The 21,089-nt window shown below is 41.5% G+C and overlaps 1 protein-coding gene across 1 annotated transcript; it reads left to right on the forward strand.

The window, feature by feature from the left end:
- The first annotated feature begins 121 nt into the window (after nucleotides 1-121).
- CRKL (CRK like proto-oncogene, adaptor protein) lies at nucleotides 122-19,266 on the forward strand. The gene is made up of 3 exons (XM_090062254.1): nucleotides 122-679; nucleotides 4,674-5,139; nucleotides 15,210-19,266. The coding sequence occupies exons 1-3, from the start codon at nucleotides 366-368 to the stop codon at nucleotides 15,342-15,344; spliced, it is 915 nt and encodes a 304-aa protein (XP_089918380.1). The 5' UTR covers nucleotides 122-365; the 3' UTR covers nucleotides 15,345-19,266.
- The last annotated feature ends 1,823 nt before the right edge of the window (nucleotides 19,267-21,089 follow it).

Raw genomic sequence — 21,089 nt, forward strand, 5'->3', positions numbered from 1 at the left:
CAGCCCCTCCCGGCCCTCCGCTCCCCGCGCTCCGGGCGGGGAGGGGCCGGCGGCCGCGGAAGGCGCGTGCGCGGGGCGGCGCCTCCTCCCCCCGGCCGCGAAAGGCGCCATTTTGGCGCTGGGCTCCGGGGACAGCGAGCGCCGGGATAAAGCACCAGCCCGCCCCGGAGCTGGCACTACCGGCGCCCCTCAGCCCAGCTCTCAGTGCTCGCAGCAGCCGGAGCGCGAGGCGGGAAGGGAAAGGAAGAGGCGGGAAGGGGAAGTAAGGGGAGGATGCCGCGCACGCCCCGCCGCTGAGGGAGACGCAGGGGCCCGCCCGCGCTCGCCCCTCGGCCTGGCCTGCGAGTGCCGCCGCCGCCTCCGCCATGTCGTCGGCCGCCCGCTTCGACTCAGCGGACCGCTCGAGCTGGTACGTGGGGCCCGTGTCGCGGGCCGAGGCGCAGACGCGGCTGCAGGGGCAGCGCCACGGCATGTTCCTGGTGCGGGACTCGTCCACCTGCCCCGGCGACTACGTGCTGTCCGTGTCCGAGAACTCGCGCGTCTCGCACTACATCATCAACTCACTGCCCAACCGCCGCTTCAAGATCGGTGACCAGGAGTTCGAGCACCTGCCCGCGCTGCTCGACTTCTACAAGATCCACTACCTGGACACCACCACCCTCATCGAGCCCGCGCCCAGGTACAGACCCCCGCCCCGCCCCGCCCCGCCCCGCATGACCCGTCCGCGCCAGGTGCGCTCAGGTGAGGCCGCGCTGGGCTGTCCTGCCTTGGGCCGGGCCCGGCCCGGCCCGGCCGTCGGGAGGGCGTGGCCGGCGCAGGAAGCTGCTCCGCCCGGGGCCTGGGCGCTGCCTCTTGGTCACGGGCCTGGCCCAGGCAGCGCGGGCTTAACCCTGCTGCCCTCCTCTCCTGCCTGTGCCTTTCGGGGCGGTTTTAAGCCCCGGCAGTGCGGTGGGCAGCCCTGCTTGACTCATCACATGATGTAATGACATTCATAACTGATCTGGTGTACTTGGGAAGGCGAATTTTACCAGCTTACATTTTAACCCCCTAGTCTGCTGCATAAATCGGATTCAGCGTTTTAATGTTTATGTTAATGAGCGCCTTATCATTTATCACCCCCCAGGTGACTCTCCACAGTCTCCTGGAGATTATATCTTAATTCCTGGAGAGTCCAAGGCAGTCCTGGAGGGTTGGCAACCCTGCCTGGCAGAGGTGTTTTAGGTGGTGGCTTCATGGTCCTTGGCCTGTGTTTTTCATGAGTTTAAAAGCCGAACCTCCCTGTGGTGGGGGGTTGAAGGACATGCCTTGTCTGTCTGACCCTGTAGTATGGAAGGGCTCTGTATCTGAACATGTGCAAACCCCCCCCCCGCCTGTGGCTTAGGCCTGGAAAAGATTGATTTTGTTTGGGGGGGTGGCATTTGCTGCAGGCCCATGTTGATGTGACACCCCCCCCCCGCCCCCCCCAGCTGTGCTAGTGTGACTGGTCAGCTAGTGCTTGCCCTGATGTGTGAGGCAGTTCCCAGCTTTTTGCATCCAGTACAGACCTGTACAGCTGAATCATAAGGAAACATAGAAGCAAATATTGATAGGCCAAGTGCTGCTTTTTTTTTAAAATGGGGTTTTGGCTTCCTTCCTCTATTTGAGCAGTTTAAAATTCTCACCATTTGCATCTCCTCAAGACTTCTACTCCTATTCACCTAAATTGATTCTTAATCAGATTTGGACCCAAATTTAGCTTTGCCTTTAATTGTTAAGGGTCAGATACTCTTTTGGACAAAAATAAGTGCCTGAAGAAGGAGCAGAGCTTGGAGCTGTCAGGAAAAGCTTCTTGGTCGAGATACCAAGCAATGAAGCAGTTCTCCGAGGAATGTGGTAGAAATGTCATTGCTTAAAACTTTGGAAAAATGGTGTATAGGTAACGACTGTGCTTTGGCAGGAAGACGCCTGGACTGGATGTTCCCTGATGCTCCTACACAGCTGCAGGAGCAGTTGGATGGAGACGTCCAGCATTTCTGTACAAGTTTGTCAGTGGAGGAATGTGGCTTGTTGGTGACGTTCCTTTGCAGTCTTCACTTACCTTTGGTTGCTGGTTGGGTCTGTTCTGTGACTGGATCTTCTTTTAACCCATTTGCTATTTTTTGATCCTACCGGACTTGATCCAGACAAATGTGTATTTGGTATCTGTTTGGAGGTCTCAAATTGTGTTTAGGTGGATTTGCTTCAATTATATTGATAAGCAGGCAGAAGTACCATAGAAGTAAATCCCTCTTCCTACAAAAAGAGTTGGATTGTCAGTTATGTTGAACTGCTAAGCTTCCTGGTAACTATTGCAATACTGCAGTTTGGACTCATTACAAGAAAAAATCATATTGTACCCACAGCTGTCTAAATCTTTACTGTGAATCTTTGTATTAAAGATTAGAAATGCAGTGACTTGGTTAGGGTCTAAAGTCTTCCTAGAAAGAGGCCACATTCTGGAAGGAAGAGTTCAAGATATAATAAATATTAAAGAATATGTTATCCACTGGCTCTTCTCTTCAGTGAAGTAACTCACTCCAAGACCTTGGTTGGGTAGAAAAGGGTGTTATGCGTAATGCAAGACTACTTGTTGTATAACGAGTGATGGACCGTTAGCGGCATAAACATCTGATGTACAGTAGCATTTTTCTTTACAAGAGCTGACACTGTTTACTTCAGTAAACATTTCAGAATCATCTATTTATCAGTAACCTTATTTTGAATTGGCCAAGAGTTTCTGTCCATCATGGCAACTGCCTCTGTGCCCTCTTTTGGTTGCTCTTTGCTTTCAGCCAGCATTAAACTTGTCCACTATGTAATATATTTTTCATGATAACTAGATTTGTGCTTTTTATATGGGTATAGGAGCAGTGAAGATGCAAACACAAAAGCACCAAAGTACCAGCCACAGGGTTTCTTAGCGTGTTGTTTAACTCACACTGGTAAATCCTGTCTCATTTACAGTTGTACTTCCCAAGTAATTTCCTCAAGTCATGTTGGATTAGTGGCGGGCAAAGCACTGAAGAGGCATTTTGGTGAGCTGTAATTGTGAATTATTGTCAGAAAAAGTGAATATGAAGATGGATAGTAAGTGAATGAATGTACTGTAAATCAGGGGTGGGGATGTGTCCAAGGTATGGCCTGTGGTCAAAATCCAGCCCACAGAGGTGTATTATCCAGCCCCTGCTGCTACCCCTGGGTCTCAGTCACCCATAGGCAGCATGCCGGGTATGCAGGATGACCCTGTGTGCTGCATATTGTGCTCATGCCAGATCTGGAATGTGAGGCCAGTCTGTGGGTCTAGTCTGGCCTGTAGACTGGCCCTCTGTCAGTCATCAGCCTCACAAATGAGTTTGACACCCCTGCTGTAAACACAAAAGTACTATTTACCCTTCAGTTACATTTCTCACTCAGTTTTATAGCACTAAGGCATACTTTAGTAGGACTCTGCTGTGAGACAAATTCACGCAGACTACAGGGGATTGGTTATTTAATACAACTTCTGTTGCTGTTTCTGAAATACAAGTGCAGTGAGGTCAGTTAAAACGGTAGCTATGCTTGGGTGTTGTCTTTTGCAATTTCCACAACCCACAAGAGTTTTCAGGCTGTTAGAAGAGCAGTTTCCCAACTTTTCTCTCTGTCTGTCTCATCCTCCTTCCTGAGAAGTCATAGTGCCTTGTTTATTTCTGTCCAGTTCTTGCTTAAATAGTAGTACGTAGACTGCCTCTAATATTAAACCGGCATGATTATTGACTGTTTTAGTGCTGTGTAAGGGCCTGCATCACTTAGCATCACTTTTGCTAAGCAAAGTTCACAGCAGCAGAGGAACTAGTTTCTTTAATCAAAAAGATAACATTGGATTGTGCAGCTGTGTAGGTTAGAAACTTTACTTTTAAATGGGGATTTTAAATTCTATGGAAATGGGCATTAGATGACCGTATCTGCCCAGAGTACTACACCCTTGCCATGGAAGAGTAGGGGTTTTTTTTTTTGGTTTTTTTTTATAAGCCTTCTACTGCAGAGATTTGGATATGTAAAATAAGGAAAGGATGCTGAGGGTCTTGGGTTACTTTCTCTGGACAACTGGAGATCTAGGGTTTCTCAGCTACCCGAGCCACTTCAGTACAGAGAATTGTAATTCATCTCCTTTTAAATCTGCAAGTATTTCCCAATATGTTTTTTTTTGTTGTTGTTTTTTTGGAGTGGGGGGCTGTTGTTTTTATAAATAATGGTTGTCTACTTAATTGTTGAAGTGGCTTCTATGTTTTCTGTGCATTGGGACATTTATTAACTTAAACTGGTAGCATGTGGATTGCCTTGATTTGAAGCACTACAAAGTACCTGACTTGGAGTCCATCTGGAAGAGAACTTTTTGTATCCTTCTCCTAGTTCCCTCTAACTGTAATGAGCATATTTGTGGTAACTTTTTAAATGGGTTCTTGGGAGAATAGTCTCTGTGGGTAGTTGCTTTGTACAGTACTTCAAGTAAATGGTTATAAATTTGACAGCTGAATTTTAGCATCTCTGTCATCTTCAGTTTTGAATTAAGAATTTCTGGAGGAAATGGTAAAGTGGACTTAGCGGTACCCAACATAAATACCTACTTGTGATACTAACTTCACTTTGTTTGTTTAATTTGTTTGTTTTATGTTCAGGTATCCAAGTCCACCAATGGGATCTGGAACAGCCCCTACTATGCCCACTGCAGAGGAAAATGTGGAATATGTTCGGACTCTCTATGACTTCCCTGGGAATGATGCTGAAGATCTTCCATTTAAAAAGGGTGAGATACTGGTAATTGTAGAGAAGCCTGAAGAACAATGGTGGAGTGCCAGAAACAAGGATGGCCGTGTTGGGATGATCCCTGTTCCTTACGTAGAGAAGCTAGTCAGGTCTTCCCCACATGGGAAGCATGGGAACAGGAATTCCAACAGTTATGGTATTCCAGAACCTGCCCATGCTTATGCTCAGCCTCAGACCACAACTCCCCTTCCCTCTGTATCCGGTACTCCTGGAGCAGTGATCAACCCTCTGCCATCAACACAGAATGGACCAGTCTATGCCAAAGCTATTCAAAAAAGAGTACCATGTGCTTATGACAAGACTGCCCTGGCATTGGAGGTAAGGTTTTTTTTTTTTTTTTGTTTTGTTTTTTTTCCTTCAGTGTTTTTGAGTGTGTGTTTTGTGGTTGGTTGGTTGGTTTGTTTGTTTGTTTTTCTTTTCTCTCTAAATAAGAGAACAATTTTACTAATGGGTGATCATCTTCCATGTATAAGCAGGCCACACAAACCAGTAGTACAAAATTTTGTTCTATTTTTTTTTGTCGCAAATAACTGAAAAGTCTTTCCTCAGTCCAGAATAGCTTTGCAAAAAGGATTGCTTCATTGATGCCATTTCCTGTTAGATAGAGTCCAGGGTGCATATAAAAGCCATACCTAACTCATTCTGCTAACTTATCTGTTCAGTAATAACTGTTTTGGAGATGGGGGAGAAAAACTGCCTTAGAAATGTGAAGATCAATGGCTATGGAAGTTACAAACTATTTTCTCAACTGTTTTTCTGCACCTGAACTATGGATGGCTTTTTTTGGAGGGGGGGTGGGGGAAGGGAAACATGAAGGACCATGGTAGCATTCATGGATGAGAGAACTTGTAGCATCTGTCAAGAAAGCTAACGCTGTTGCATCAGTTGGCCACAGATTAGTTGTAGCTTCAAAAGGCATATGAACTTTCCCCTGACCCTCAGGCGCTGAATTCTGCCCAGGATTTTTGAGTCTTGCTTCTGAGTGGTGTCTGCACTGAGTATGTGCTGCTCATTGCAGCTATCGGTGCAGCTGTACTGATATAAATATGGTGGTGTAAACAAGTCAAAACTGCTGTTTAGTAGTAGTGAATTATAAGCAGCAGTCTATGCTAGAGTTCTTGGGGAGTTTTATCAGTGGCAAGATACCAATGGCTGATATTGGGGTATGTAACTAATGTATACAAGTACAATTTTTCAAAAGGGTTTTAGTCCCATTGACTGAAATCTAGGCACTTGGAGACACTTTTTTGATTTTTTTTTTTTTTTTTTAAGTTACTTAAGTGCTTTTGAAAACTTTATCTGAGACCTAAATTAGCATGTTAGAATGCAAGGCTGCAAAGTAGTCAATATTTGAACATCTTCTGGTGTCATACAGAACATAAAGTTCCAATCCATGCCTCTTTCAGGGATAACTTTGTAAAAGCTGTGTCCCCACTGGTCTTTAGGGAACCATGTTTAGATGTGCTCTGGCTAAACTGAATTAAAGCAAACCATAGGAATATTTTATCAGTGCTCTAAAACATTTTGGCCTTAACCAGCATGGACGTGGCCACATGGCATTGGAAATGCCGTTTGCAGAAAATGGCAGGCAAGGTTCTTTGCATAAATCTGACATCTCTTATTAGATCAACTCAAGTAGTTAGAAAAATTCTTAGCAAGCTTTTGGGTAAGACACTGGGAAGCAGAAAATGTAATGAAAACTAAGAATGGTTCCCACAGCCTCGGAGCCCGTGCACACAGGATTGAAATACCTACCACTAAATGTTGCTGGAAAAACCCCCTGCATTTTAGACAAAAGCCATTTGTAATGGGACACTGCAGACAAATGGTACAATTTCTCTGTGCACTTCATATATTCTGTCAAATTATTATCTACCAGTTTTTCTAGCTTATGCACATTTACAAGTGTTTCCCTAAACTTTTTTCTCCTTCAATGTTTCTAAAATCTGTAATTAGGCTGTTGACTTAATGGGGTTAAGGATTAAAAGTGCATCAGGACTTTACAGTGGGAGTGACAGGAGGGAGCCAGAAGCCTACTTATGGGAAAATATATTATATTAATCTTACACCAGTGATAGGAGCTAATTTTTCTGTGACAAATTTATCAAAGAGCATCTTGCTGAGTGTTTTTGTACTTCTGAACATAAAACAAGGCAGGAAACTTGGTTTGGAGTGGAAAATGTCTCATGGAAGCCCCCAAAAGAACTTTTCTGCCAGGTGGGTGGGAGAACTGCTTGTAGGGATAACTTAAATAGGTTGTTGTACTGCTTTTTTAACATAATTATCAGACTTAGTTCAGGCAGCGTACTCATGACTATTGTGCATGCTGGGGCATCCTGGGGTGCTGCAAAATCTTTTTGAAGCGTGCATTAGGTGTGAGGAGATAACCACAGGCTCAGGCCTCTCCCTGCCTGGCCACTGCCGTACCAGAATCCTCTATGTACGTTAGACATGTCTGTGTGCCCACACTCAAAGCCCAGTTTTTTTTCTCTTGCCCAGGCAGGGGGTCAGACTTGAAGATCTACAAGGTCCCTTCTAACCCTATTTCCCTACTTCTATGATTCTATGAAGCAGGCCTAATACCATAGGGGTATATCAACGAGTGCTTAAAAAAAATACAGCAATCCAGGAATTTTTATGACCTCCATTCTGGTTACCTTGCCTTAAGAGGTATGTCTCTAACTGACTATCTAAGACGTATGATTAGACAGAGATTTACTTAACTTTATAGATGTAACTATTCTGGTCCCTTTTAAGGTTGTAGTTTTGGTTCTGACAAAATGAGACTTATTTGGAGTGGAATCCTTTTCTTTAGTGTGTTTATTATTAAGAGCTGATAGAAGAAAACATAATACTAGCTTGTCAGTGATTTTTTTTTTTTTTTTTTTTTTTTTTTTTTAAGCATTGGATGGCTTCCTCTGGTGGTTTAAAGAATGTCTCCTAATTTAAGGAATTGTACAACTTATCTTGCTGAGAACTGAAAAACTGCCTGTTGTGGTGATAATGATTAAAGCAGGGATACCTAATTTTGGGATGAGCATTAACATTTTGAAAAGCTAAGTGGGCTAATATCAGTTTTTAGAGGGAGAGCAAAGTGTGCAGAAAGGGTAGAAATAGAACTGGAGCATCCAGCAAATTTATATTTTTACAGATTATATTGGTAGACTGCAACTTGTCATAACTGATTAAAGCTAGAAACTGGCAAAATGATGTTGGCTTTATAAACTTGCTCACTTAGCGAAGCATTGAGGTCTGTAAGTACTGCCCAGTGGGTCTCTCCTAAAAAGATCTCATTAAGTCGTAGCATCTTTCTAAGGGATACAAAGGGATTCTGTGGCAGAAATAGAATTCTGAATCCCTTTATCTTTTAGTCCACTGTTTTAGCCAAGAGGCATCCTTTTTACTTCTTAGAATCTCTGAAAGAAGGAATTGTGGTGGAGGGAAGGGACAATGTTCTGGAATAGAGTACTCTGTACCTCAGGCTCTGGTTTATGTTGGGCTGCTTTTTCCTCATAAGAAAGGGGGATGGAAGGAGAAAAGGGGACTCTGAAAGCCACCTAGTGTTTCTGGCAAGCTAAGGAGGTGGTGAGTTCCCTAAAAGCAGAGATGTCCTAGCTTTCTGGATTGAGGGGGTGAGGGTGTTAATTTGCAACTTCATGGCTGATTTTTGACTAGCGTTCTAATGAGTTCTCTTACCAGGAAACTAATTTAAGCAATATCTGTGGGTCCAGGGGCTATGCCTGTCTTTCCTGTTGGGTACCTCCATTGTTTGCTTTCCTGCTGACGGCTCCATGCCCAACATTAGTGGTACCCAACATGCTTGCCAGGTCAATTAGTAAGTACTCTCCTCTTGCTTTTAACTCAGTGTGAGCTGTTTCCCTCTAGAACTGATGTTTTAATATTCAAAACAAGACCCAAGCCTTAAAATATTTAAATTTTAATTACAAGGCAGCTGCCTGAGGAACAGGGAGGTCTCAGTCAACCTGAAGGCTAACGGTGTTTAAGTCTGAAGTAGGTTCATACACTTCAACAGCCAGAGCCTTCATTAGGGGCAATAGCAATGTTTTGCAGGTCTTTGTCTGCAGACTTAAAATGACATTGTGTAGATTTACATGAAGAATGTTACCTTGGGAACTGCAAGAGTTTTGTTTTGTGGTTTTTTTTTTTTAAATGGAAGCTTAGAATGTGTGGATGTTGCCTTGGAAAGATTTCTTTTCAATACGGACAGTTGCTTTTGAGCCCTACTTAGAGCCAGCTGTGCAGCCTGCATCTGCATTATGTTCTTAGTCTTAAGTTTCCTACAGCATTTGTTTCAGGTGGCATTTGAATGTGAGCATATACCTGTGGAAAATGTCCCAGTATGTTTTTGGAGTTTTTTAGTGAAATAAATGCAGCTGTTCACCTTAATTATATCATTGACTTTTAACTTTTTTTCTCTTGGGCTTGTTACAATTAGGTTGCAAAGAAAACAATTAAATTGTAAAGGTAAATTGAGACAAGTAGGGCAAAATGTGCCAGTAGTTGGAACCTCTTTAATTCCCTTGCTGAAGTTGTACAAAAATGAGTGGCAAAAAATTAGGCTGCTACTCTGTGTTAAATTCCTGCAGAAATATTTCTGGAAGACAATAATGCAGGTAAAGAGATTTAAAATTACAAGTGCATATATTTATCACATGTACATGCAACATCTACCTAATACCTCCAATTTGTACTTATCTAGCTGTGGGTATTTGTTATGAAATTACCTTCAGAAAAAGGTCACTGTCATCATAGGTGCTGATTAGAAGTGTGGTAACTGTTCCAATCCTAACACTGAAGTTGCTACTTTTGACAAAGCAGTTGCTAGTTAGAATCTCTTTAGAGTAAAATCTCACTTGGCTGTATTGAGAATCTTTGAGTCCCTTTTTCCTCCTTTTTTTTTCTGTCCATCTAAAATACTTATTGTGGGTCTTTCAGGCTGATGTTGGAGTGTGCCCAACACCACTGTAGGAAGAAGTGCTACTCACCCTTATTTACAGATGGGGAAATGAGGCATAGAGGCTAAATTACTTGCCCAAGGCCCCACCCTGGTCTGTCTTTGGCAGAGCTAGTAACTTCACCAAGCTATCACATCCAAGGGCTAATTTCCCCAACCACTGGAGTATTCATTTTGCTTAAGCACCCTTTACACCTGCTTGAGATGTGGCTTGTGCTGCTGCTTGCAAAGCGCCCAAGCTTGGGGTGGAGGTTGGTTTGAGCTATCTCTTTTGCCCTTTCAATTCTAGATAATGCCAGGAGCTCATCTAAAATCTGGTAGTCAGTCTGTCTTCAGTTTATTAGGGGATGCTACACTGCTCACAATTGGGGGTGCACCGATAAAGACTTTTTTGGCTGATATCAATGGCTGGTTAATTAAAAAATCAGTCATATCGCCCAATACCGTATGCAGCCCAGCAGCTTGGAGAGCAGTGTCTGGCCAGTAAGTCCGTGGGGGGGGAAAGGGCATGGGGGGGGTGGGGCAGATCGAGGCTTCCATGGTGAGGGAGGTTCTATGGGTTAGACATCCTGGTTTTTTTGGGGGGGGGGGTTTCCCTCCCATCCTCTATGAGCTCTGAAAGAGAGATGAGGAAGGGTATGACAAAGCTGAAAAGCTTTGCACAATTTGCCTGTTGTTGGCTCAGCTCCTTCATCTACCAGTGATATCAAAAATGCTACTTCAGCATGCCACCAGCTTCTGCCTTGCATGCAGCTGGACTTGACATCAGTTCAGACTGCTATCTTCATGGTTCAAGTGGACCTCATATTTATTGCTCTCCTTCCCTGCCCCTTCTACCGTACTTGAGCCTAATTTTGAAAGGGCAGTCAGACCATCATGCTCTCATCAGCATTTGCTCCTGTCAACCATAATATTAGTTCTGTTGCACACCTATTTTATTAGGAGGTAGACTGAGATTATCAGCTCCATTGATTCTAAGCAACTTAAGACTTCTGGACCTATGGACCTCTAACAGATTACCAGTAAACCAAAAGTTTTTTTCTCTCCTTTAATGTTTCTATGGTCAGTCTAGTTCCTACTTATTACTGATTACTTCATAAAGTTGTTAATGGGTAGCCGTAAACCTAATTTGGAAGTAACCTGTGAAGTGTGTTTTCTGAACTAAAATGCACACCACTTTTACAATGCATGAGTCACTTCCAGTGGAATGTGCAGGTATGGAAGTCTTGAGTGCATGATTAACACCAACTGCCATACTCCAAGGCCTGTGTTTTTCCTGGGGCTTTGAATTCATGCTGTAACTAGAATGTAATGAAAAGCTGCCATCTAAGATGCATTCTGATTTTTATCATTTGGGTGGAACTGCATGGCTGCATTTCTAAAGTATTGCTCACTGCAAGAGTTTTGCTATGCTTCCCTCTTCCATCCATTGAGGCCAATGTGTTTTCTAAACTAATGGACATCTCCGGCACCGTGAAACTAAGCAAGCATTGTCCAAAGTTAAATCCGGATGGAGTTGACTAAGGTCATCCAGAAAGCTTGTAGCAGAAATCAGAGCAGGACCCAGGTCTTTTGATCCTGTCCTGTGCTCTGTCATTAAGAGTTGTACTGGATTAATGTTTTGTTCTCTAATAACTTTGTCTCCTAAAGCTATCAAGATGCAGAGGTCCTTGTAATAGGTTTTTTTTTTTTTACCAGCACTTGTTTTTACCACATGCAGAGAGTAGTCAACTCTGTCATAATATAACTCCTCAGCTAAGACAAATCCAAGAATCAAACTGACTTGACGCTGACAATTCATTAACATGTCTGCTCAAAATCTTGTTTTAATATCCACTTTCATCAAATTGTGCTCAAGGGAATCGCTTTATTTTTATAGCTGTACCAGTCCATGGTTATACAGAAATTTCCAATTAAAGAAAGCATAACTGACTAATAATTTTTAAATAGCTTCTCTAGAAATGTGCATGATCTGAATCCTGGTATGTTACTCTAACTTTTACATTTCCAAGGTAGTTTGTTACCCAGTGCTGCTCAGCAGATAAATATACTTGAGGGAGACTTTCCTGCTTTGTTCTTGAGGAAACTTGTAGCTACCAGCACTTAATTATGCTTTTTTGTGAAGAATAGTTTGAGGGTTTGTTGTGTCTTTGTTTTGTTTTTTTAACTTCAAAGTCAGCAGTGTAGAAAATTTCAGAAGGCAAAGTGGCAGTACTATCTCACCTTAGTACTCATCTGCTATGCAGCACTCTACTGTCAAATGCTTGTTTTGTGTTGAGGCAAGGTTTTGTGGATGATTATCTTTTTATTGGGACTGCATGGCAGTTAGGACAAGCTTTCAAATGCAAGGCTTTCTTCATCAGGTCATGTTTTAAAATTCTTTGTAACAACAGAAGCAAAGCTGTCTTGAACGCGTCAAAATACAGAGTTGTGTTTAGAATCTGACTTAATGTAAGGAGTTGTTGAAGTCATGTGGACCTAATCCAGGTAAATGGGGTGATGGTCTAAACCTTGTATGTAACCCGAAAATCTTTGTCCCTGGAATCTTTCATTCACAGCTGGTGGTGGTTTGACCTTCAGGGCAGCCAGGCAGTTTTGTTAGAAGCAGCTTCTGTGAAGCCAAGGCAGGGTAAAATGCACTTTTCCTCAGACCATGGAGGACATTGTGCTTCTTTAAATTGTTGATTCATAAATGCACTTGCTTAGTGTGGTAAACACTACACTGCTTGGAATAATTAGTGCATTTTTATGAATTATTATGAAAGTGTACACATGAGTTTCAGCTAAAAGTCTATTTGGATGAACTTCAGAAAATGCATACACGGCAACAACAGGAGATACTTTAGAGGGTAAACGGCCAACACTTTCTTGAGTAGATCCTCAGGAAGTGTGGGATGTTTCCAGTTAACTTATTTCTGTGACCCAGGTGATATATGTCAGTCAGTAAATAGTGCTAAGTATAAAATTCTGCTTTTCACCAAGCTTATTTAAATGAGAGAAAGGAAGGGTTTAAACGAGCAGCTTTTTCTTTCTTTTTAAAGATTAGGTATATTAACTTGTTTCAAGTTTGACATCCTTGCAGGTCTTGCGTAGTCTTACATTCCTGCTTTCAAAGTCGTGCAAGAGCTCTTCACTCTCCCCACTTAAATTTTATCATAGCTTTAATATAGTGTGGTGAATCTGTTTGAGCTTCTGAACTTTTTGGCTTCTGAAAATTGCTAGATGCATCAAGCTCACAGTGACTGTGGAGCTTGGAGATTATAGGTGCTTTTTTTACAATAAAGGAACTGTGTCATCCCCATTTAGTATTTCATGTCACTTAAATGTAATATACTATTTTAAATGCAGGCTAGGTATGTAAGAGGCCAGTTTGGAGCAGATGGTACTAATTCTGTCTTTCAGCAAGATATTGTAAGGAACCTTTTAAAGTCTTTGCTAAAAAGATTTAAAAGTTAGTGCAACAGTAGTATGTAGAGACAAAGTGTATATTTCCTACAGACTTAAAGAAACTGAAGCTCCTTGTAATTTAAGGCCTCTGTTCAGAACTCTTAAAACAAGGTAGGGTTTTAAGCTGAAGATCATTTTAGGCTGTGGGCAACTGTATCCTGTACTGATAAGGGGCACACCACCTTACAGAAAGCCAGATACAAGTATTTAAATTAGGAGTGGCTGACCTTTTCTGGCAGGTGTGCCATGACTCAATCCTTCTTGCTGTTGCTCTGATTTTCCATTTCCCAAGGCATACCTGGGGTACCAGGCTGGAGGCAGGGGGGTTCGAGCAGGGGCAGGACACTGCTGCAAGAGTCACAGCTGCTGCATCCTCATAATGTGAGGGAAGATGCAAAACTCCACATCCCAGCTGTGGCTACAGGGCCAGGGAAAGATCAACTTGGCTCTTAGTGGTAGGTACTGCTATCCTGTCCTGGTTGTGTGGCTCCACTCCTTGCCTCTGTTCTGGCACCTCCCTTTACTGAGTGCCTGGGGTTTGTCACAAACAGTAGCCGTTTGTGCCAGTTGTCACACATGCCACAAGTTGGCAACCTTGATTTAAATGTAACATGCGACTGGTGCACTGGTAGAAAGATCTCCAAGATGTCAAAGGTGTCTGACTTGCTACTCTGTTTAGAAATACTGAATACTATGGAAGGCTCTGGTTCTGAATAGCTACGACGAGAGAACTGGAGTTACTGTGCAGAACTAGGAAGACTGCGTTAATTGATGCTTAAACATTCTTTTAACTGTAAGGGCTTGAGGGTTTTCCTAACAGTGGAAGCTTTGCTTCTGTCATGTGAATTGCATTTTGTCCTCATGCTTACCTGTGGAAGTGGCGTTACTTCCATAAGGGAGCAGGATTTGTTCTGCCTGTAAAACTGGAAACTACTATTAAGCTACTAATACTACTATTCTGGCATCCCCCCTCTTTCTGAACATTTGCTGTCATAACCATCCAAATAAAAAGAAATGGGAAAGGTGGTAGCAAAACCTTGAAAACTGTTGCAGCAAGTCAGATGTGGTCAACAATTACAAAGCTAAACAAGAAGTACTTCAAGGAGAAATTAACAGTTAACTAAAGCTGATGCTTGTGGGCAAGTGTTACTGGCTATTCTGCAGTGTATCTTTGCACCTCTTATCCCTCATTTTCATTATGAAATAGGAAGAAAAATATGGCTGTAACAGGAAAGACCCATCTTGGAATTGCTCCTTTAAGTCCTTAAACAGGAAGTGCTGCTAGAAAAAATGGATAAAGCTAGAATCTTCCCCCCTCCTTTTCATATGAAATTCATTCCTTTGTTAGCTACAGCTACTTTGTAATAGAAAATGTTACATTGATTTAGAAAGCTGCAGTGGCTCCCTGTGCTGTTTTTGTCCAGCTATGATAGTCATAGGAATGTGAGACTCCCTACAGTGACAAACATATTTGATCAAATAATGAAGACTTTCTTTAAAAGGCTGTAATGTTGAAGCAATAGCGTACATACTGTGTTGCTTTGAAATAGATACTGCATCTAAGTTACTTCTGATGTTAGCCTTAATAGTATTGTTTTACATTTGAGCTAAAGATAGTGTTGTGCATGTGAAGTGTAAGCGGTATACTTTCCCAGTGGACAGACTGAAATGTACATGTTTTTTGGCTCAACTAGCTTAATTTGTCTCATGAGTAAAGTAACTTGGATTTAAAATTTATTTTTCTTGTACTAAGCACATACCTGAAGTTTAAGAAGAAATTCAGTTGATGTCAGAATGGAAAAAATCTGTTTCAAGAATCTTGTGGATTTTAGGGGTTTTTTTGGGGGGGTTTCTTCCTTTTTAATCTTTGAATGTAGTATTGTTTTGCCTGTCTTCTGATGGGTTTATTATTTATGCTTGAATGATGTTCCTATGTATGATGATAACACTCTTTTCTGTTATACAGGTTGGAGATATTGTGAAGGTTACAAGGATGAATATAAATGGTCAGTGGGAAGGTGAAGTCAATGGCCGAAAAGGGCTCTTCCCATTTACACACGTCAAAATAATTGACCCTCAAAACCCAGATGAGAATGAATGATTCCCATTGCCTGACTTACCCTGCTGCTTCATTTTTATGGCTATCACTAGCATTGTTTGAGGTGGGATGATTAAAGACCTGTTGCTAGCATTGCCCATTTTTCCAGCTTGCTGCAATTTGACAATTGTTTTAATGAACTTGTGGAATGCACACAACTGAAGTCACCTGCTGACTCATACCATAGTTGCATCATCAAGAATGTAGTTTCAGTTGTAGATTATATTGGGCCTTAAGCTGGAGAAGACTGAAACAGGCATATAGGAGGTAACAAGCAAGAAAAGTCTTTTTCCTGTCAAGACTCTCAAGGACATGTTCTAGCCTGTTCAGTAGGAGAAAGTTGCCGCATAGATCAAATATAAAACTTGTGGATCACTGTCCAACAAAGAACAGCGACAATAATGCAATTTTGGGGCTGAGACGGAATTGGTTTTAAGAGAATAATCTATCCTAAGGCAGTACAGTCAAATACTGGTCTCTTTAAAAGACAATAATTGAAGCTTGTGTATTCTGAGCAGCTGTGTTAACAAGGCTGTTTTTGTGATACTACTCTTAAAGCTTGCTGTTGACCTTTTAGAAATAAAGTTTGTGATTTGAAAGCAAATAACCATTGAAAATACTGCATTGAACCGGAGACATTTATTTATAAGGAAACTTATCAGTTGTTACACTCCTAGCCTGTGTTGCCATTTTTTCCCAAAACGGATTTTTGCAGATAACTGAATGGGCATGTAAAAGTTGATGATGACTGCAAGCACTGTAACTGTAGAAAATGAACTTTAAAGGGAAACACTTAAGCTAGATTTACACAGATTTTGTGCTAGCCCTAACTAGTCTGGTAAGACTACATCTCTCTTCAGACATGGTAAGTTATGTGGGTAAAGTTCTGTTGTCACTAAGCTATTGCCTGGAGGTATTGGATGCCCTGATTTGCCACAGAGGGTGTGGAAGTCGGAAAACAGTAGTGCTGAATAAATTTTAAGATTGCTAAACCATTTCTGCATAAATTCTCTAACGTCCAGAACTCTCGTGGTGTAGGATCCAGCCTTCTCCCACCTCTCTTCTGCAAACACCATACCCTTATTTCCAGTGTTTGGGCATCTTACTGCCCTTCTTTTGTAGTGGTTGATACTTCACTGTCCCAACATCTTGTTTTGCCTCTCTCACTTGGCACCCATTGAGAATCAAAGGCTTGTGGGGAAAATCCACACAGCTGGCTTTCACATGCGACAGTTTGTTCAAACTCTGGAGAGGAGCAGACTTTTATAAGGGTGCCTTGGACCAGTATAGCTTATTTGTCTTCTCAGATGCACACCAAGTATACCACTGATCTTGCAGCCACACTAGGATTGACTTATTTGTCTTTGACTAGACTCATACAATTAAAGCAGTACAACTTGTGTCTAGACAAGCCCTTAACTTTGTGTTTGTGGCATGAAAGTTTAGGTATATTGACATTTTCTACCTGCCTCTTAAAATGCATTTTTAAGGTGAACTGAAATGCTTCTTTTAAAACAGTAATGCTGATTTAATAGGATACAGATGGAAACAAAAGTTATGAAACTACCTTCTGGGTAGTCCTTCTCTAATCAGTCTTTGTAGGAGATTTCTAACCTAAACAGCTGGGTGACACATTTGTTGTGGAGTTGTTGATTATTCCAGAATACCTTAAGGTATAGCGAAATGCAGAAATATTGCAAATAAAGTTCATATTTCAAGTCAGTTTTTCTAAATTCTGAATTATTTTGTGTATGTTTTCATCTTAAATTGAGATGTGTATGATCATGGGCTCTCAAACCGTTGGACATGTTGCTCTTGACTCCAGTTGAAGTGCCTTGAGGTTAAGTAGAAGGCACTGAAGAAATGCAGAAACGCAGCATTTTGCAGCGAATAATTCAGTACTGGAGGGGTTAAGTTTTTAACAAAAGCATCTCATTTCACCCTTTAAATACATTTTGTAGTGCTGATCACGTGGCTGGACAGTCTGGAGGGACTAGTCTTAAAGCATTTTACTGCCAAACAAACTTACTGTGAAGTAGAATAGCATTGATTGAATTACCTGGTGCTTTGGAAAGAATTCTTGACAATGGGCATTGCACTGTCCTCTGCTATGGTAATAGTTGTACAGTCATAGAAACTGAGTGTCCCTGTGTGTCTGTGCCCCGATACCACCTTAAGTTGTTATGGAAATTGTACTACTGAAAGTACTCTTGTGAATATATGAACTGTACTAAACTGTCTGCCACATGCAAATCCTGTTTTAGTCCTGGCCCAGTGATTGATTGACAAGTGTCTTCAGAAGGCAGATTGGAGGGTTTCCCTCTTTTTCTAAAATTTGGAACACTGAACTATCAGATCAACAATCACCTGGGTAAGAGCTCTTGATACTTTCTCTAAAATTAAAACCACTTTCTTAAATGCTCTTCCTCATTGGATATCTTTTTATTTGGAACAGCATAAGCAGTGCTCTGGATTTATTTATTGGTTTTGATCCCACAAAAGTGGACCACTTTCCCTTCCAACTATGCAAAAACGTCAGTCAGTGACCAGTGTCAGAATGCAATAGCACAGCAATGCGTGGTGGCCTCTCATGCAAAGGAAAAAAATCCTACGTCTTTAGTTTTGGGCCACTCTCGGACTCCATGCTTCTGTGAGGAAGGGATGTTTGGTTCACCTGTGTTGCACAGTTTAAATGTAGCATGTTGAACAGGTTAAGTTGACTGTAAACTTGCATCAAACTGTCCTTTGCAATTTTATAATAAGACAAAAGTATTTTCATACAAAAACTGCATTTGATCATGTTTTCTTTTGATGACTTGGTTTCTCAAGATCATGTGTTGCATGCTGTGCTGTTGGCATTCAAGAGACTCTTAAACTTGTGGACAAAAAACTTACTGTCAGTGTAGATGTTCTTGGGAATAAACATGCTAATGAATCATGGAAGTTTATCAAGTGATGGCTTCAATCTATGCATCATTAAATGGACCATGTTCCACACAACTTTTCTGTAGTTTGTCTGGGTTTCTAACTAGCAACTGGTGTAAATGTTAGTTGTCAAAACAATTAACAACGAGAGGTTTGCTGTTTGACTCCTGTTTATGTACATAAAACACTCAAGCCTCTGACCAGTCTGACAAGTTAAAATGGAAACTAATCCGTGTCCACATCACTGGGTAAGCACTAACTTTAATTCATTGTTTACAAGTTGGGCTGGAAGATACAAAAGGGAATATCCTGTTTTTGGGTTAAGGCTCTTGAGCCTGAATATTACTTTTGTAAAGGGAAAAATTGCATTTTTGTGCCATTTCATGTGCCTGTAACATAACTTTTTTTATATTGTATTAACACCCTGGGAATGAGTGGGCTGCCAACTTTTTTTTTTTTGTTTGTTTATAGTAAAGTTTTCAAGCATCTCTCAATAGCTGCATTTGACAGTGAGACCTGCCTCTCTTAGTCTTTTACTGCCTTTTGGGACCAGTAGAAGTGTTCCTGTTCCTGTATAGTTGTCAACTTCTGTTTACTTAATTGTGTATTATTAAATGAAAATGTGTTCTGGGATAAGGAAATAAATTCTGCAGAGGGAAAGGTGGCCTTGTATTTGAGACAGTCTTCACTGTGTAAACATTAAACAGTTGATGTAATTTAAAGACCATGAACTTCAGGCAATAATATTAAGTGTAAGCTTTTAAAGTTTATTTTGGGGATCATAGCTTGTTTTATTTTTTGTGCTATAAAATTAACAGTATTAAATGAATTATATTCTTAGAACAGATGGAGTGTCTTTCTTAAGATTAGTGCCTTTTTATTTTCCTACTCCATTTATTTCATAGCACTGATCCAAACATCAAGCCAGTAGGCTTTTTTTTTTTCTTCCTTCAGTGCCCTGTTTGTACAGTCTAAATAAAACTTGCATCAACTTGCAGTACCATTTGTTGTCTTAGTCTTGAAACTTTCTTTAGTATTAACAGAGCACTTTAAATTCTTGCTTTGTCGTCACCAACATGTAAATCTCATACATGAGCTCTTGAAGTGTTCCCAAAACCACTGGGGGAGAGAAGTTTTCTGCGTAATCTCACCTGCTCCTCACTGTTACCTTCTACATGTTATCCTTGTCTCCATCCTCCAAAACACACTAGTCTGCTAAAAAGCCTGGTCTGAGCAGTGGAGCTACTTTTATATTCACAATCTCCATTTGTCCACATTCAGAGATCTGTTTTTTGGGGTTGTTTTGTTGTTGTTGTTGTGTGGTTTTTTTTTTTGTTTTGTTTCGTTTTGTTTTTGAGCCCGGAAACAACATTTTTGTCTTGCTTCTTTGGTGCTACTCCTATCGGTAAGTTATGCTCCTCTTTGCTAAAAACGAGTTCTAAATGTAGTTACGGACAGCTTATGCCTCGTCCAGTGTCATATATATTGAGTTTGCTCTCTACAAGAACCAGTCTGTACACTTGGCAAGTATCAGGCCTACACCAGTCTGAATCTACAGACACTATGCAACATTTAAAATACTGCAGAATGAATTTGCATAAGAACAAGCATGTTAGTTACTGTAGTTACTTCATATGAAAGACCCAAGGGTCCCACTCCTTTCTCAGGTCTTTTTGTCTGAAGTAGCTTTAATTGGGACTAATTTCAAATGGTTGCTCTCAGTGAGGACCAAGGGCCTCTAGCTTCATAGGGTTGGGAGCAGGAAACTGGGAAGGAAGAAACTTATTTTTAAAAAGCCTCTGGAGGGAATAGTCTAAAAGACTTGACTCATCTGTTGCAGGGGAGAGGCTTAAACAATAATTTGGCTACAACCAACAAAGTTAAATTGCTCTAATTTGTACTAAGCTGCATTTCCCACCTTTTACTAATGTTTGTTTAATTTCTCCTTTTTCCACTGTTTCACTCTAAAATCACCTGTGCCATTTAAGAGTAATCAGGTGTCATAGGAAAACTTGGAATGGGCCTTATCACAGCTGCAAGTGTTCACCTTCCTTAAACTTGGAGGACAGGAAGTGCTGAAAGCAGTCTTTTATCCTGTATCCAGGGAGAGTTACCCATCCTCTGTACTCCTGTCATTACACCCCCCTGCATCTATGTCTACTACAGGTGTGCGGCACTTGAAGCAGTAAGGCAGTTTCCAGTTTTAGCACTTGCCTTCCATATCCAACAGCTCTTGACTTCTTTTAAAAGGAAATTTAAATTAATGGCTTGGACAATTACACACAGGAGAACACAGCGTGTGGGTTGTGACAGGAAGGTATCCCCACTTAACAGAAAACTATAACCAAGATCAACACTTTAAGCAAGCTGGAATGGGCTGTGGCTTACAAGATTCCCCCCTGCCCCCCAAAGTGCTTTTTGAATAAGGTGTTTCTTATTCAGCAGCTTCTGTTACCTGTATCTGTTCGGAGAAGGGGATCTAAGACTTATAACAAATTATGAAAAAATTAGTGCAATAGCTATGAGTCGGAAAGAAAGCAAAATCCAAGTGTACGCATTTATTTTCTGTCACAAGATGAAAATGGCAGGTCTCCTGGGAAACTAGCAATGTGCACACTACTGTACCACTTCTTGCTGTTCCAGCTGGTAGCCTGCATTGGAACAGTACAAGACTCACAACTTCACAAATGGGCTCTTGTAGGGAACAGCAGCACCAGGTCACCCTGTGGACCCCCAATAGCTCTACCCTCGTGGTAATGATGAAAGCAATTACTCTTTTCTTTCTTTGGTATTTCCCTCCTGCTGTTGAACACCTTCAAGCTT

This window comes from Crocodylus siamensis, chromosome 9 (assembly GCF_052110815.1).
Source record: "Crocodylus siamensis isolate JL-2025a chromosome 9, ASM5211081v1, whole genome shotgun sequence".
Lineage (NCBI taxonomy): Eukaryota > Metazoa > Chordata > Crocodylia > Crocodylidae > Crocodylus > Crocodylus siamensis.